The sequence below is a fragment of the Biomphalaria glabrata genome, chromosome 8 (genome assembly GCF_947242115.1).
Source record: "Biomphalaria glabrata chromosome 8, xgBioGlab47.1, whole genome shotgun sequence".
In the NCBI taxonomy this organism is placed as follows: Eukaryota; Metazoa; Mollusca; class Gastropoda; family Planorbidae; genus Biomphalaria; species Biomphalaria glabrata.
In genome coordinates this window covers 3,782,819-3,799,617 of record NC_074718.1, presented here as the reverse complement: position 1 = coordinate 3,799,617, position 16,799 = coordinate 3,782,819, and the positions used below count along the sequence as shown (strand labels likewise).

The 16,799-nt window shown below is 33.4% G+C and overlaps 1 protein-coding gene across 4 annotated transcripts; it reads left to right on the top strand.

The window, feature by feature from the left end:
- Positions 1-380: 380 nt before the first annotated feature.
- On the top strand, positions 381-8,855 carry LOC106073507 (uncharacterized). 4 transcript variants are annotated; one of them, XM_056038823.1, is made up of 7 exons: positions 409-507; positions 2,395-2,528; positions 3,832-3,906; positions 5,014-5,059; positions 5,335-5,400; positions 5,487-5,552; positions 5,705-8,855. In XM_056038823.1, exons 2-7 carry the CDS (start codon positions 2,463-2,465, stop codon positions 6,655-6,657), a joined length of 1,272 nt encoding a protein of 423 aa, XP_055894798.1. In that variant the 5' UTR covers positions 409-507; positions 2,395-2,462; the 3' UTR covers positions 6,658-8,855. The 4 variants fall into 4 exon arrangements, with proteins under 4 accessions (XP_055894801.1, XP_055894798.1, XP_055894800.1 ...); XM_056038825.1 differs by lacking the exon at positions 2,395-2,528 and adding an exon at positions 994-1,101 and having other exon boundaries at positions 485-507; XM_056038822.1 differs by lacking the exon at positions 409-507 and adding an exon at positions 988-1,101.
- Positions 8,856-16,799: the final 7,944 nt, after the last annotated feature.

Genomic DNA, 16,799 nt, shown 5'->3' with positions numbered 1-16,799 from the left:
CTAACAAATGAAAGTTTAGAGTCGCGTTTGAAATTAAAAACAAGTTATGAGCCGAACTTTCTAAGACCAAAAACCATCGCTCCCATTGAATTGGTTTTCTCAATTGTTTGTTATTGAAGTACAAGTTAGTGTTGTAAGTAAGTGTTTAATTGCTTCAGTTATTACTGAGAGAGAATAATTATTATCTAAAAATACCATATATATATATATATATATATATATATAGGCCTATATATATACTTATGTATGAATTCGTTTTTTTTTGTTTTTTGTTGTTGTTTTTTTTTTTTGTTTTCATTTTAAACAATTCATCGTGTGAGAACTGGTTGTTAGTTGGCAACCAAAAACTTTGTGGCTCTTTAAAAACTCACAAGGTTGCCGACCCCTGTCCTAGGGGGCGCTCGCACATTTGACAAAATCGGTAATTTCTTGAATGACATTTTTTTTGTTGTATCTAAAAATAGACTTCAAGAAGTTATCAGTAGAAACACATAGAGTTTGTTTGAAGTAAGTCAAACCATTATTTCAGCCATTTATTTAATTTTATCTTTTATAATGAGAAGGGTGTCTTGTGGCCAGCACAACGACCAACCGCCTTTACCTTCCACAGCTTAAGTCAGGTACCCATTAGAGTTTTCAATTTCGAAATCCAGTCTCCAGGTCCAGGAAGTTAAGTGCTTAACTACTCAGCAGCCTCGCCTCCTGCCTTAGATACGTTATATTTTTTTGTTATCGTTAGAACGTATATAACCACAATCAAGTGTTAAAGGAAAATCTAAACTTATAGTGTTGTTTGACATAGCGTCTACATATATTATTTGTGACATAGGCCTATGACTAAAGAAATTTTAAAATGAATATTCAATGGAAAATCGGAAATTCCAAGTATTACTTTAAAATTAGGCCTATAAATAGATCTAGACAAAAAATGCTGATGGATTCTTTCGTCATTTGTAATTTTACTTAATTCTCCTTCCTTAACGTAATGTTGAGTTCCGCCTACACATAACCAGAAAAACAATTAAAAAAAAAATCCTGCGAGAGACAACCAGATCTACAACCATGACAGCAAGTGAGGACAATTCTTGAGTACATACCAAGGTACGTCGGGATAGTGGGAAAAGAAAGGGATGACATTAGCATAGTTTCTTATATCAAAACTAGAGCAACAACTATCCGAAATAACTCGAGTGTCACAACCCAGATTCCCCCCCCCCTCTCGTTGCTACTTCATTTTACCTCACTTTATATATGTACCAGTATTATTCCATTGGCTCTTGATGGCAAGTTGTCTACGATGATTCTCGCTCTTGGTGGGTGTAATTATTTTGAAAGTATATAAATTAAACTAATGACAACAATGTCACAACATAAATGACCACATAATGAATACTCATAATAAAGTCAAACTCTCTAATTAAAACTAATATTTAATATTCTAAATAGGCATCGATGGCCACTTTAAAATCATGTAATAAATGTACAGATTGATTGATGAATGAATTAATAATTGCAATATAATAAAAAGATTATTAATAACATAAAATAATAACATTAGTCAAGTGGCTTCAATACTATATACCAATAAAACTATTGTATCTGTTAACATAATAAACAATAAAGACATAATCAACAAAACAGCAATTAATCACCCATGCCAATCAGACCACCACGGCTACTCCATCCTCCATGCACTGGACCCAACGTGCAGACTGCATCAGAGTTCAGTACCGCTGTCCATGTCATCTGATGTCAATCATTGTCTTGCTCACTACGCCACAGTCGCTAACATCTATTCTGTGTCTCTACGCTTAGACTGCCACATGCTCAAGACTGCCACCCAGACTGCTATCTACTGCCTTCGGACTGTGACTGACATTGACTCTAACTCTGCCTACGAACTGCCTGTCACTCAGACTTTCACTAAGACTGTCACTCTAAATAGACAAATAATCAAAATATGGCTAACAACTAGCTAAAGCGCCATTCTATTTAATCATAATCAACTAATAGTTCATACATGTTGTCTCTGGCAAACTATTGACACCTCTTGGAGCCTAGATCGCGAGCCAGCCTCTGCGACTTGCTCCCAATGTCTGTATGTGTCGTTCACCAGAAAACGCCTAGCACACGACACATGCCCCTGCTAATACTACATGGCGCTGTGTACCGACTGCCCCAAAACTCTACTCAATATATGCTGAGACCCTAACCCACGCCTAAACTAACGCTACTAAATCGTCCGTGTCTGTCCCATCCTACGGGTATCGAGTCGCCCTACCAGGTATAAATCTAAGTGTCACACTATTCCTACCCTTTGTCTGTCTTTACTCTGTCAAGTCTGTCAGTGAGCCGTGGAAACACCTTACAAAATAATTAACTTTGCTCACACAGACAAACACACATATCTGTGACATCGAGCAATATATTTGGGAATAGGCGAAACAAAAAGAGAAACATGAATGGGAACATGCTTTACTTTGGGTGGTTTGGAAAGAATCGTGACAGAATCAAGAGCAAGGAATATGGTAAGTTTGGAAAAACTTAAATAAACCCAAACAGATAAGAAGAGTGATGGCATATGGGCAGAGAAGATTTTAAAACCATCTATAACCATTACGTACAAAAATATGTGTACCCTATAGGTAGTTGCATTAAAAGTAAATGTCTTTTTTTAAATAGTTTTTTAAATAGTTTTTTTTTTAGTCAATAATATAGCAATGCTGGTGAACTTGATATTGTTATAACATAATTTGATAATGAATAAAAAAAAAACTATCTTAAAATTATATTCGTTATAAGGACAATAATGTCATCTGAATATGTCTCTTTGAATGTTGTCATCAAATTTAGTTCAGAAAGATAGATCGATTGAAATTTTAGAAAAAGATAATGAAAATGTGTATCAATATGTGAACGTTTCATTGCAAAGGGTATACCATTAATTATTGTACTCTATTGTATTGTTTCTAATTCACATTAAAACTAGTAGGCTGTTTTCCAACTGATTTTTTGCTGCAGCCTTTCAGGTCATACTTCATAGTAAGTTTTTATGCGGCCATACACCTTAAATTTAATGAGTTTGACATGCCTGGTCTATGGTTTCCACGTCCAAATGGCAATGACAACAATGCGAGTCTCTTTTTTTGTCTCCAAAACGGTCAAATGGCTATTTTAAATGGAGCAATTGTTTCTTAACCCTTAAAACGTTAGTTTAGCCTCTAAACATCAGAATTGTAATTCCATTGTGTATGCACTCATTGTAAAACAGCTCAGCACTTTAAGGGTTGAAGGGTCTTAAAACTTGACCTACTCAAAGATTTTACTTGATGATTTTAGTTTATGATACAATCTGGTCAAATATTTAAAGTAATGTATAATAAAATTCAAAAAATTGTACTTAAATTTCTTTTCTCTCTATGATTTCTGGAATTAGTAAAGTAGTAAGGTTTCCCTTATAGGTTTTGGATCTATAGGGCAGATAAGGTAAAGGGCATCTGTTTCTGTGGCAAACGGTTAACGAGGGTGTCATGTGATCATCAAAACGACCAAACTCCTTTACCTTTCCCAATGTCAGGTACTTATTAGAGCTGAGTGGACTCAGAGACGCCCAAATATCCTAAAGTTTAAAACTTCAGTCTTCACCAGCATTCGAACCTGGGAACTCAATTTGCAAACCAAGCGCCTGGTCACCGCGCCTGCAAAAATTTCTGGAACTGCAAGATAAAAAAGCCTATGTGTGTAACAAAATTAAAAAAAATAGGTTTTATTTATTTGTCCTTGTTTGTAAGGTAAAAGCATTTCGTTGAACCAATTCTTATTCATTTTTAGAACTCATCAATAATGTTCTGCAAGAGAAAAACTCAAACTGATAGAAAAGTCTCAAAAAAACTCAAAACAGAAAGAGTAAGTCTGTATTTTTTAATAAACTAAAATTTAGTATATTGGATGGTCCCAAAAAAAAGTTCAGCCTGGAAAATCAACATGTCAATTGTTCCTGAAATTATTTTTTTTTTATATAGGCTTATCTTTTTATGGATCTAGGCACATCTCCAAGCAACGTAGCAATTATACATAAAACACTGAACCATAATCTTCAAATACAAAAACAATATTTAATAAAATACACAGAAAGATAAAGGCACTTTCCTCAATCCATATGCTAGGATAAATTTGTACAAATGCTCCTTCTTCCCTAGTGCTATTAGAGCCAGGAAACCCAGAAATTGGCAGAATTTAAGTCATTGGTTAATATGCATGACTGAATGCATTACGCGTAGGATGTAATCATCCTCTTTTTTTTTTTGAGGTAACGTCTGTATTATATAAGATAAGACATAATGCATTAAATGAAAGTTTTTGGAGTTTAGCGATTAGTTCAGAAGTTAACTTTTAATATACCTACGACTTAGTTGTAGAGAGCGGTATTACGGTCGAGTGCAGCATGGTGCGAATTATTAATAGTTCGAATTTGGGTATTGAGTTGAAGTTATGTAATAAAGGATAACTAGAAAATAGGAAGGATGAAGAGAGTTTCAATTATTATGATTACATTCTTTATATGAACTATGAATGTAGGTTACAATAATGTATTTCATTTAGCCTAAATGTAAAATAATCTTATCTTTTATAATACAGACATTACTTCAAAAAAAAAAAAAAAAAAAGAAAATGATTACCTCTTACGCGTCATGCATTTAGTCATGCATATTAACCAATGACCTAAATTCTGCCAAGTCACTGGTTTTCCTGGCTAGCTCAGGAAACCCATTCCATGCTCTAAAAGCGCTAGGGAAGAAGGAGCGCAATGCACAATTAATCTTAGTTTAAACTTATTTTAAACTATTCATTAAACACCTTTTTTTTGTTTCTTTTATTTTTTTATTCTACAAATAAAACTATAATATAAAAATTAGATTTTTATTAGAATATTTCATAAATGTAAATTTGTTTATATATTTAGAAACAAAAAATGAAAGGAACTTTATGTAAATATTTTGTTTGAATTTCCAGAACAGTATAGACCTTTGTTTTCCTCAAGACACATGTGGACTTAATGGTACGAAATCAGAGTGAAACAATACCTAAGTTAAATACTATTTTTATGGTTTATTTTATTATCAAATTTTGTCACTAGAATTAAGCACAATAACTGTGAGCATGTCAACTTCAAGTTTTTGCAACGTTAGATCTATGTTCAGCTTTTAGAATGTATAGATTATATTATAAATATTTTGTTTCTTGTATACAAAAAATTGTTTTTTTTAAATTATTTTTTAAAAATTTAATTCTGTCGGAATAAAAAAAATTACCCATATATTTAAACTATTTTAGTTTGTCTAACGAATCAGACTGACCTCGCAGATTTTTCCTGTCTTGGGGATGAGAATCAAGATACAGGTAAACTTGTGGTTTGTACATGTTTCAATAGAGAATTTTTTGTGTATTAAGTTTGTTTTATATTGATAAAAAAAAAATCATTTCAGATCTTCATCATTTCACCAGTGACCAGTCCAATGTCCAGTCAGATGATGTTGAAGGTCCGCTAATAGGTAACTATTAACTTTATATCTTAGTATATAAGCTGTTGAGATCAACACATGAGTTAGTGTTGATCTATTTATAGATATCTCTTGATTGAATCAATACTGTACATTGTGTTCTAAACATTGGATCAACTCAAATTTATTTCCCTATTCTCCAGGTGATCATGAAACTCAAGAGTCAGAAGGTGAAGAAGCTGATCTACACAAATATCTTGTTGGCTGTAGGAAGAATCCAGGTCATAGCCAATTCATACCTGTTGATACATTCACCTTGAAACATTTACCTGAAGGTCTTCAAGACAATGATTTGTATGATTACATCAAAGCTATAGCTGACCTGACAGTTAGAGTAAGTGTTACAAAGTCAAGTCCATACAGACCAAAGTTTTGGCCAGAAACAACTCAACCATATCCATTTTATAACATGAGAGAGAGAAGAAACTTGAGGACAGGAAGTGGATGTGTGAGGTTTGTAACCAAGTTTCAAGATGGAGTCAGACAAAATGGAGATATTGGGTATACAGCCTACAAAAAGTGTTGGTGTAGAAAATGTAAAGATACAGGCTCAGCCAGCAATGTGTGGTGGGAGTTTAATGTGGACACAGCCACACATGTGATTTTTGATGATATTGAGGCCAACCACACGACCTTGAGATTGTTTTATGATAACGATTATACTCGTTTAGGGAAAAATGTTGACAAGGCCAGTGTTGTGCTTTTAAACATTAGGTATGACTTGTGTAAGTTAAAATGTGTGACATGTGACACAGAGCTAGGAAATAAAATGATGGAAATGTTTAAACATTATCAAAATGTCTGGAGAAAAATATGTGAAAAATACAAAGAATCTAGAGATACGCACAAGTTAAACTTTATAGTGTCTCATCCTCATGGATGTTCTAAACAGGTCAGTGTTGGTCAATGGAAAGATAAATACAAGATTGGTGATGGTAGATTTAAGTTTACTTATACAACTTGTACATGTCCAGGAAGTAGTGGAGCAAATGTTTTGTGTTTGGGGTATAATGGGATGAGTTATGTGTCTAATCTCGTCCATAGTGGAAGTTTAAAGTGTAAATTAAACTATAGTGGTACTGGTTTTGTCAATTGATTTGTTTCCTTTAAATAAGACTCTTCTCAACTTGTGGGTTGCAAGTTCCATGGGAGTTGAATGATGCTTAGGACCATTGGAAACATTTTTTTTTTTTTTTTTACTTAAGTTAAAACCTGATATTGTACAAAACTTTTCCATTGATAATTACTATTTTTATCATTAAAATTGAGTTGTTCTGCAAGATAGATGTTGAAGATAACTGAATCAGAATCATTTCTAACATTTAAATATCAAAGCATAGTTTAGCAGTATAAATTACTGCCCATCAAATGGTGTGGCGTACAGCAGCGATATGCCATTGAAGAGTCATAGAACTAGAGTTCTAGACAATATTTCAATGTTTACCCGCTTTGTAACATAAATGATAAGCATTGTTTTATATTTCTTTTATAATTGAAAATAATGTTTTAATTATAGAACAAGACATGAAAATTACTCTCGAACAAATAAAAACGTTAAGAAATAAAATGTAATGACTATTTTTTAGCGATATGGTTGTACTTCATTTTAACAGTTACAGGAATTGAGAACCCCTAATATGTCATTTGTAACAAGCTTATATCATATGCAGCTGAATACACTGTAGCGTCATTTTCAAAGTGAGTGTCAGGAGCAGGAGTGAGTTGTAAGAGTGCAAGTATGTTTGTGTATTTATTTTGTTGTGAGCTGTGTCTTAACATATTTTTTTTTTAAATTCAGGACAGGTTATGTGAGTTAGACCAGTAGTTAGTTGGTGCGCTGATATGGTCCTGGTCAGGAGTAGCGCATGAAGGGGATATTATCCAATATGTCTATTTTCTTATATTTTTGTATTTGTAAAGCTTACAGGGCTAATGTCCAAGCTTGTTGACTACTTATGCTTCGAATTATTGTTACCTAGTTCAGGGGTCGGCAACCTGCGGATCGCAAGCCATATGCAGCTCTTTGGATGTTAGGCTGCGGCTCTTTAATTCCATGTGCATTTTTTTTTTCGAAAAAAAAATTCAAAATCGATTCGATTTTATCTCTCAGCCACTTGTACTCGCTTTTCAGCGCGCCCTTGGAAGATATTCAGCTTTCTTCTGCCTTATCACTTGATATGGATGTGTCTTGCGACACAAAAGACGCCACACAAGTTTACCTTTTTGTCAGGTAAATGTCTTCCCAAGGTCCAAATGAAGAAGTCGGAAGAAATTCTAGGATTGCTACAGCTCTCTAGACAAGACTACAGATACAGCTAATGTGCAAAAATACCTTCTAGACAATATAATCAATAGAAATAAAACCTTTGAATAGCAACTGATGGAGTCAGAAGTATGACAGGAAAAGAAATAAAGGGGCAACTACCGATTCTTGGGCTCAAAAATAACCACAAAATTCTTACATTTCACTGCAAAATACACCAAGAAGCGCTTTGTGCACAAATATTATCAACCCAAAGAGTTGAGGTCATGAATCTAAAACTGCAAGGAAAGGAAAACGCAGTGTATGTTTTGGTTGAAGAATTATTATTTATTTTTTTTTTGCAGAAGATAATCAGAGCGGTCAATTACTTCATTTAATTTGTAAAGCAATACTACGATTAAACCAGTGCAACTGTTGACACGAGTTACTTCAGCACAGTTATAAAGAAAAATTAAATCTGAATCGACAGATTTGAGCAATTCAAAACAAACAAAACGATTGATGCAATTGATCGATTTAAAAAGTACATCTTTGTGTAGTGTGAAATTCACAGATTTGAAAATCTGGTTGGAAGATTTGAAGGTCCAGAAACGTATGTAACGCAACAAAAGCGGACAGCTTTAAAAGAATGCATCGAGATTATAAGATTATTCAACGCATGTAATTGTCTTTCATATTGGAACTAAAAACAAACTATGAGCAAAATGTATCGAAACTTTCTAAAACCATGTAAAGCCAAATAGTTACCACTGGATTGGTTTGCTCTTCTGATTGTGTTGTATGTACATGTTTAAATTTTATACTTAAATAATAAGTAATTATCTAATAATACCATACAGAGGCGTCACTAGGGTGGGTGTCACCCGATGCGTTAGGCTCAGGGTGTCAACCCCCCTCTCCAACACCAGTCTCCAAACATTTCCCAATACTGTTACTCAAATGTAAAATGAGTATCTATTCTATTTTAATTGAGATTGATTGTGAAATTTTATCCATGGTCACTACATATATTAAAATATACTTTACATTAACTGAACATGTTTTTCTTTCTTAAATTTTAAAGTTTTTATTACACATTACGGAAACTGTTTAACATTATGCTAACCTTATTCAAACTTTTATTACCATCTAAAATATTATAGAATCTAGATCAAAAAATGTTTGCCGCCCCCTTATAGTGGATTAAAGACTTTCTGATAGGGAGAGAACAAACTGTAATAATAAATGGCTCTAAATCAACACCGATAACAGTAAACTCAGGTGTACCTCAAGGTACAGTCTTGGGTCCACTACTATTTTTAATTTACATAAATGATTTACCAAATTGCATTAGTTCAGGAACAAAAGTCAGATTATTTGCAGACGATTGCATAATATATAGAACAATAAAAACAACACAAGACACAGATATTTTACAAAGAGAATTAGATGAATTACAGAAATGGGAATCAAATTGGAGCATGTCTTTCCACCCAGAAAAATGTCAGTTGTTAAGAGTAACAAAAAAACTAAAACAAATTAATTCCACTTATCTTATTCATGGCAAACCAGTATCACAGACTAAAAACGCAAAATACCTAGGTGTTATAATAAATGAAAAACTATCATGGAATCCACATATTGATGAAACTACAAAAAAATCAAACAAAGCATTAGGATTTATTAAAAGAAATTTCTATAAATCAAATAAGAACATAAAACTAAAATGTTACTTAACCTTGGTTAGGCCAATAATAGAATATGCATCCTCCGTTTGGGACCCCTCAACTCAAGAAAACATTAAGAAACTGGAACAGACACAAAATAGAGCAGTGAGATTCATAACAAACGAATATTCACATTTGACTAGAGTAACACCTTTAGTAAAATCACTAAATTTAGAAAGCCTTCAGGACAGAAGGCTCAAAAGTAAAGTAGCAATCATACATAAAACACTGAACCATAATCTTCAAATACAAAAACAAAATTTAATAAAATACTCTGAAAGACACAAAGATAAAGGCACATTCCTCGTCCCATATGCTAGGACAAATTTGTACAAATACTCCTTCTTCCCTAGTGCTATTAGAGCATGGAATGGGTTGCCTGAGCTAGCCAGGAAAACCAGTGACTTGGCAGAATTTAAGTCATTGGTTAATATGCATGACTAAATGCATGACGCGTAGGACGTAATCATCTTCTTTTTTGAAGTAACGTCTGTATTATATAAGATAAGATAAGATTAGTCAAACGTTTTTCAGTGTTACTGAACTTCAGAAACTCATTTTCTTTGGTTTAAGGGAGCATCATTTCTCCTAGTGAGAAATCGAAGGCTAAAAAAATTAATTAAGAAGAGGTGGACGGGCCGAATTAGAAGTGTGAGAAACATTCGAGGCTAATGAACAGTGCAGTTGCTTCTCAAACTTTTCCTCTAGTCTTTCCCTAGACATTTTGTTTTATCGCACTCCCCTGTTCATTCAAATTATAAAAAGTATTAGTCACAAGCCAATATTCGTGTTTAGCTAGAGGGCTTGTAGCAGGTCTGTTCTGTTCACGTAAAATACGTCAATAGTATGATTGTACCTCAGTCTGGAGAAATTTATTAGTTCTGCCATAAGAAGTTAGAAGACTCTAAAAAGAGTTGTTGAAGACGCAGGATAACTGCCTGGTCGTACGGTTTGCGCGCTGGACTGTCGTTTGGATTTATCAATGGTCACGGGTTCAAACCCTGCCCGCTCCCATCCCCCGTCGTCCTGCGGGAGGTTTGGATAAGGAAGTAAACTATCTTCAACTCTGAAGGGACATCCGAAACAAGTAAAGCAAATCAAGCATTAAAAAGTATGGTTCACAAAAAAAAAAAACAAAAAAAAAACAACAATTGATTCGATCTGGTAGTTAATGGGGAAAGGTTCTAGTTATAATAATTTATTTATTTTTTATTTTGGCAATAATGCCGTTTTTTACTTGATAAACAATAAAATATGAAAGAATTGTAATGCAAATACAACCGACTTTTTTGTCCTTAAAGAAAAGACCACCCTTTCGTCTCAATTTTTAACACTTAGCACTTTGGACATTTGTAGGCCTACCAAAAAAAAAAGGAAATTAAAATATATAGATCAACGTATGTTTGGATTTCTAGTTAATCACTTATTTTCGTCTAAGTTGTCTGTTTTTCCAAAGTACAATTCTTTTCCACTTGGGTGTCACCCCCCTGATGGGTGTCACCCGATACGGACCGCATCCCCCGCACCTGCGTAGTGACGCCACTGATAACATATATATATTTTGTGTAAAAAACTATTTATATAACGATAAATAAATATTTTGTTCTTATGAATAAATAGATTCGTTTTTATAAATCAAAAAGCTTTATTAATGCGAGTAGCCTACTATTTATTTTTTTGTTTAAAAAATGTGGCTCTTTAAAAACGTTGACATTTTGTAAATCGTAATTTTTGGCTCTTTCTACTCAAAAGGTTGCCGACCTCTGACCTAGTTTACAAAGCTTATAGTATAGTAAAAAGTTTTAGCACGTTATTTCTCCCACACCTAATCTCCGATATATACATATATATATATATATATATATATATATATATATATATATATATATATATATATATATATATATATATATATATATATATATATATATATATGATTTGTTGTGTAAAACACTATTTATATAACGATAAATAGATTTTTTTTTCTTTTGAATAAATAGACTTTATTAATGCGAGTAGGCCTACTATTTATTGTTTGAAACACCCAGTATTTTAGATGTAAAACTAACTGAGTTAAAAAGCGACTATTTGACATCTTATTTAACAAAAAAGTAGCTGTAGCTCTAGTTCATATTTGGTGGCTAGAGCCATGAAATCTTTCACGTCACACCAGGCACCATTGTTGAGAAGTTACAGCGGACAAAACCATTGGAAAAGAGTTTAGATCGTTATTTAAATTTATACTAAATGTAGTGTAATTTTATTGTCTAATGACACTGTAGAATAGCTGATATATATATCGATTTGGTAATTCTGAATTTGATAGGCTTATTAATCCACTTCCAATATTTTGTTATTATCATACATTAACATTACAATTACGGTTTGCTATATTATCAAAAGCACAATTACATAGCCTAAGAACGAACATAATTCAGAAATTGGTAGTCTCCCACAGTGTGGGGAATAGTAAAAAAGTGTTAAAGATCTATAAAAAGATGAGAACAGCAGCTTTAAATGTTTAAATGTCAACATACAACATCAGCATGTTTGTTTTAAATATATTCTTTGAATTATAAATCTGTTGTCTTTTTAAAGATTTATATTATTTACATGTATAGATCTATTTTAATCTAAAAATAATTTTTTAACTAGCGATGTAAAATTTTAAATGTTAAATTTTATGTATCCGTAAAATTGAATGCTAAATGGATGTCAAAAAGTTGTGTTAATTCTTTATCTCTTTATGGTCTTGCTATTTATATTTAAATCGTATGAAGCATAAAAAGAACAAAATGTTATTTGCAAAGTTATGGGGCACATGATACTGTGCTTCCCAGATATGTAAAATGGTCCACCACGTTATGGGGATGTCCATTCACCGTGATCTTTAGTGCTAATTAGGTTTTTATTAGAGTGACTTCCGAAATTTGACATCTGTTTTTCCTAGAATTATTGTCAAGCCAAAGAAGCGGTAGCGTGCGCAAATTCTTTGACTGAGCTGGAGCTCATGTTTTGTGTGAGCAAGTAGGGCGTAGTCATCAGCATGAAGAAGCTCTGTTACAGTAACAGATAAACATTATAAAAGTTAAGAAAATTGCTATAAGGTAACGAAAATAATTATTATATTTCCATATAAATTTACACATTCTTTTGAAAAATCCAGATTACATGTTGTTGTTTTTTTTTTTTTTTGTTAGGCTTGCTTACTAATAAATTTCAAAAAAATAGATAAGCTATTAAAAGTAATACGATTTCATAATTTTTTTTGGAAAGGGGGGTAATAACAATAATTGCTTAGGATACGATGTAATTTAGATTAGGCGAATGCATGACTTAAATAAAGCATCGGTTGCTACAATGAACATGATATGTGCAAGGTTAATACATTTACAAGTTATTTTATCATCGTGTTGAGTAAAAAAAATAAACGGATGACGATTGCCAATAATTAAATAAATATTTATTACAGTATACCGTACCGGTATGGTCAAAATGTGTTTACCTTTGTCTGTTTGGGACAGGTTTCCAAAATAAATTGTAATAGTTAATGAAGGACTAATCAACATGTGAATAAGATATAATACATGTAAATTTGTGAAATAGCATGTGTGCAAAAAAGACTTAATGAAAAGAAAGAGTGATTTTAGTTAAACCAGACCCACAATGGGAATCTAATATGTTGACAATGATTCCAAAAATTTTAGTAAAACTGTATAATTACACGGAGGACAGACTAATTAAAATTAATGTTGATAATCGGACAGCAATTAGTGAGACGGGGGAGATTTGACACAATAAAACAAAAAAGAACTTTAATAATTTTTTTTTTAGAAATTATGTTAAAAAGAGAAATAAAAGTTTAGACAAAATTAAGCCGAGGATACAGAGCTTCAAAGTAACCAATAAACTTTCAGACTACCCATGACTTGTGTTTATAGTTATATATTATGGGATACAAAGAAGAGAAAAAGCAATAAAACAATATATTGACGTTAAAGCAGTAGTCAAGTAAAGAAAAGTCGACCACAACAAAACACCAACAAAACGATATACGTGTATTTCAGTACTGAAGTAGAAATCTCAAAAAGTTTAGAGTATGCTAAAACTCGTAAAAAGCATATTGAGTCGCTAGGATACGAAGAATGCTGCAGAAAAATACTGGGTATCAGTTACAATGGAAAGAAGACAAATAAGTTTGTACTTTTGCAATTCAACACTCCGGCTGGCAAGAAGGAAGAGCTCCTCAATACTGTGAAGAGACTAAAGCTGAGCTGGCTCGGTCCTATTGTAAGACATGACTCACTGTCAAAAGTCATCCTTCAAGTTACAGTGGAGGGAGCACCAAGAAAGGGTCGTCCAAAGAAAAGCTGGCTGGATAACTTAAAACTAATGGACCGGCCTCTGTCCTGATGTCCTGCTAAGAACAGCTGCTGACCGGGAAAAGGGGAGGGATTTGGTTACGCGAACAGACACAGCACCCCTACGGCGAAAGTCAAAAGGACAGAGAGAGGATATACGAAACATTTATATTGGGTAGCTAGGATACATCACAAATAGCATGTTGAAAATAATCCTTAACATCATGAACAGAAGATTATCTGGTTCACGCAAGCCTACGTGTGTACGCCCAGGTCAATCAACCAAGAGACTTAGTGTAGAGGGGTGTCTAATTAACTTGACTAGCCATCTTCAATAGAAGGTAGTTTTCCAACAAGTCGTTAAACATTCAGAATGGCCTTTTAGATTTACTATCGACTAGCCAGATTGTCGCTTTTGATTTGTTTAAGAGATCGAGATAGATTTAGATCTATACTTATATGCCAGTAACTATTAAAGTAAATTTTATTATTACATTTTTATTAAATGAAAGCTGACAATGCCTTTTTTTTTTAATCGCGAGTAGTATTAGCGTTTTTCATATTGAATGACACCTCAAAATGAAAATTTGGTCTATTTTTCAAGACATTTTTATGAGTTTTCAGGATATTTTAATAAACTCAGGAGATTTTCGTGACTATTTGTCGTATACTTTGCAATTTCAGGAGATTTCCAGGAGCTCCTGGAAAGTCAGGACTCCGCGGGAAATTCTTGCTACCATATACATTAACATATACGTGTACTTGACATTCACATTCAAGGCATTCAAAGCTAGTTCGGAATTATTATTTGACACGACTCGCTGTTAAAATCATCTATAAGATTTCTTGATTTCTGCTAAGTAAGTAAAGTAAAGTAACAGCATCCTAGAGACACCATTTAAGGGACAGATGATGATATAAATAGTAGAAAAATACGAGGATAAAATAGGTAAGCACAATATGTTGCAATGTTTAGTTATTTATTGATTAAAAATAAGTTATAAAAAATTGTATGTAATTAAAAAATTCGTTACAGATAATTGAACACAATAGGCCTACCTTTGGCACGGAAAGCCTATGTTCTACCTCTACGCAAGTGCCAAACAAAGTGAGCCAAATTGAAGGTTATTTATACGTACTGTGAATTAAATTTCTTTCCGAAAGATAAATCTACAATTTTTTAATTCATTATTTTGTGAATATTGCTATTAAATGTTGAACTATATCTGAATGAAAACATTTTTAGTAAAAAGAAAGAGCACGTGTAATTCTTACACTATATTTGACCTTAAAAATTCTAAATTTAGTAATACTTTTATAAATTAAAAATAGATGACATCCTTTCCAACAGTTATATACATCTGAAGGAATGACCTTTCGTTTGTTTTAAATTTTTGTAGTACTGCGACAAAGAGGTAAAATAGGTCTTTTAATAAGAAAATTTTGCATTTTGTTTGATGATAATGTCTTTTTTTTAACAATGAATAGTTCGAATGGCTTAATGTTACTAAAATTTAAAAAAAAATTAATCTTTATAAAAATTAATTTTACAAAAAAAAGAACAAAAATTATTTTGATAAAATTTAGATGCTGAAATGAAATACATTTTTATTTTAAACCATTATTAATTTTAATATTTTATTTATACAAATAGAAAAGCAGATTTTATAGAAATAATAATGTCATAAACCTGGTGGTGGCACAGATGGGGATAGTGGTGTGAGTGTAGTCAGCCGACGCAAATCGCCCCAGGCCAGCGCTAGACGAGCGGTCAACCGTGACGAGTTGCCAGGGTCGGCCGAGACGAGTGTCAACATGATGGTTCGGGAAGGATCGACGTCGTGAACAGAGTTCAGTAGGGACCCTATATAAAGAGCGGAGGTGTCGCAGTCAAGACGGTTCACGGCAGGGGTTCAGAGCCCGGTTCACTACAGTCCGGTCGACTACAGCACAGTTCAGCGGTGTGGTTCTGTACGGAGCATTACGACGGTTCAGTGCGGAGTACTGTCAAGTACAGTTGAGACGAACGGCGTCTTGATCTTGGTCTGCGATCGAGTCCGACACAACGAGCCTAGTGTGTGAAGTCAGTCCTGAACTGTTGAACCCAGTGCAAGCCCGGAACGAGACGGAGAGGCCAGTGCAAGAGTTGATACGGCGGTACGGTGTTATCGGAGAGATATTTGTACAGTGTGCGTGTAGCCAATTGTACAGTATTGGCTGTTATTTATTCAACTATTAAAGTGTTACGTTACTTTGGAGCCCTGAGTTGTCAAGTTCTTTAAGTTGGTGGTGTATGGTGCAGTTTGCAGAGAGCCTGGATAGAGAGATTCGTAACAATAATTTTAACAAATCGAAAAATCTGAAGTATATGCTCCTAACGGCAGTTCGGATAACAAATTGTACATTATATTTTGAATTTCGGGATTTTTAGGGCGCCCCTGAATCCACCCAACTCTAAAGGGTACCTGACTTTAGTTGAGGAAAGTAAAGGCGGTTGGTTGTTGTGCTGGATTATTAATATTGGTCAAACATCATCTGCCCTATAGATCGCAATGTCTGAAAGGGGAATGTTACTTTACTCACAAGGTCAAATACTGCTTTCTCAATAACTAAGTGTGATTGTCTGTATTTTAGTGTTGGCTACACGCACAACAGAACATTAAGTCCACTTGTTTGACACTAATTAATATCCGTACGATCAGTAAAACTAATACTGACAAGATTATTTCATATTTGAGCAAACTCTCTATGTATTTCGACCTAAGTCCATATCTTTGTCTTCTTATTGCGTTGTGCCTGTTCATTCATAAATGCTGTCACTATAACGTTGGTGAATCTGTGGTATTTGCAAGAAAAAAAACAACAATAATTTTACTTCATTTTTTTTTTTTTTTAGTTTTTTTTTTTT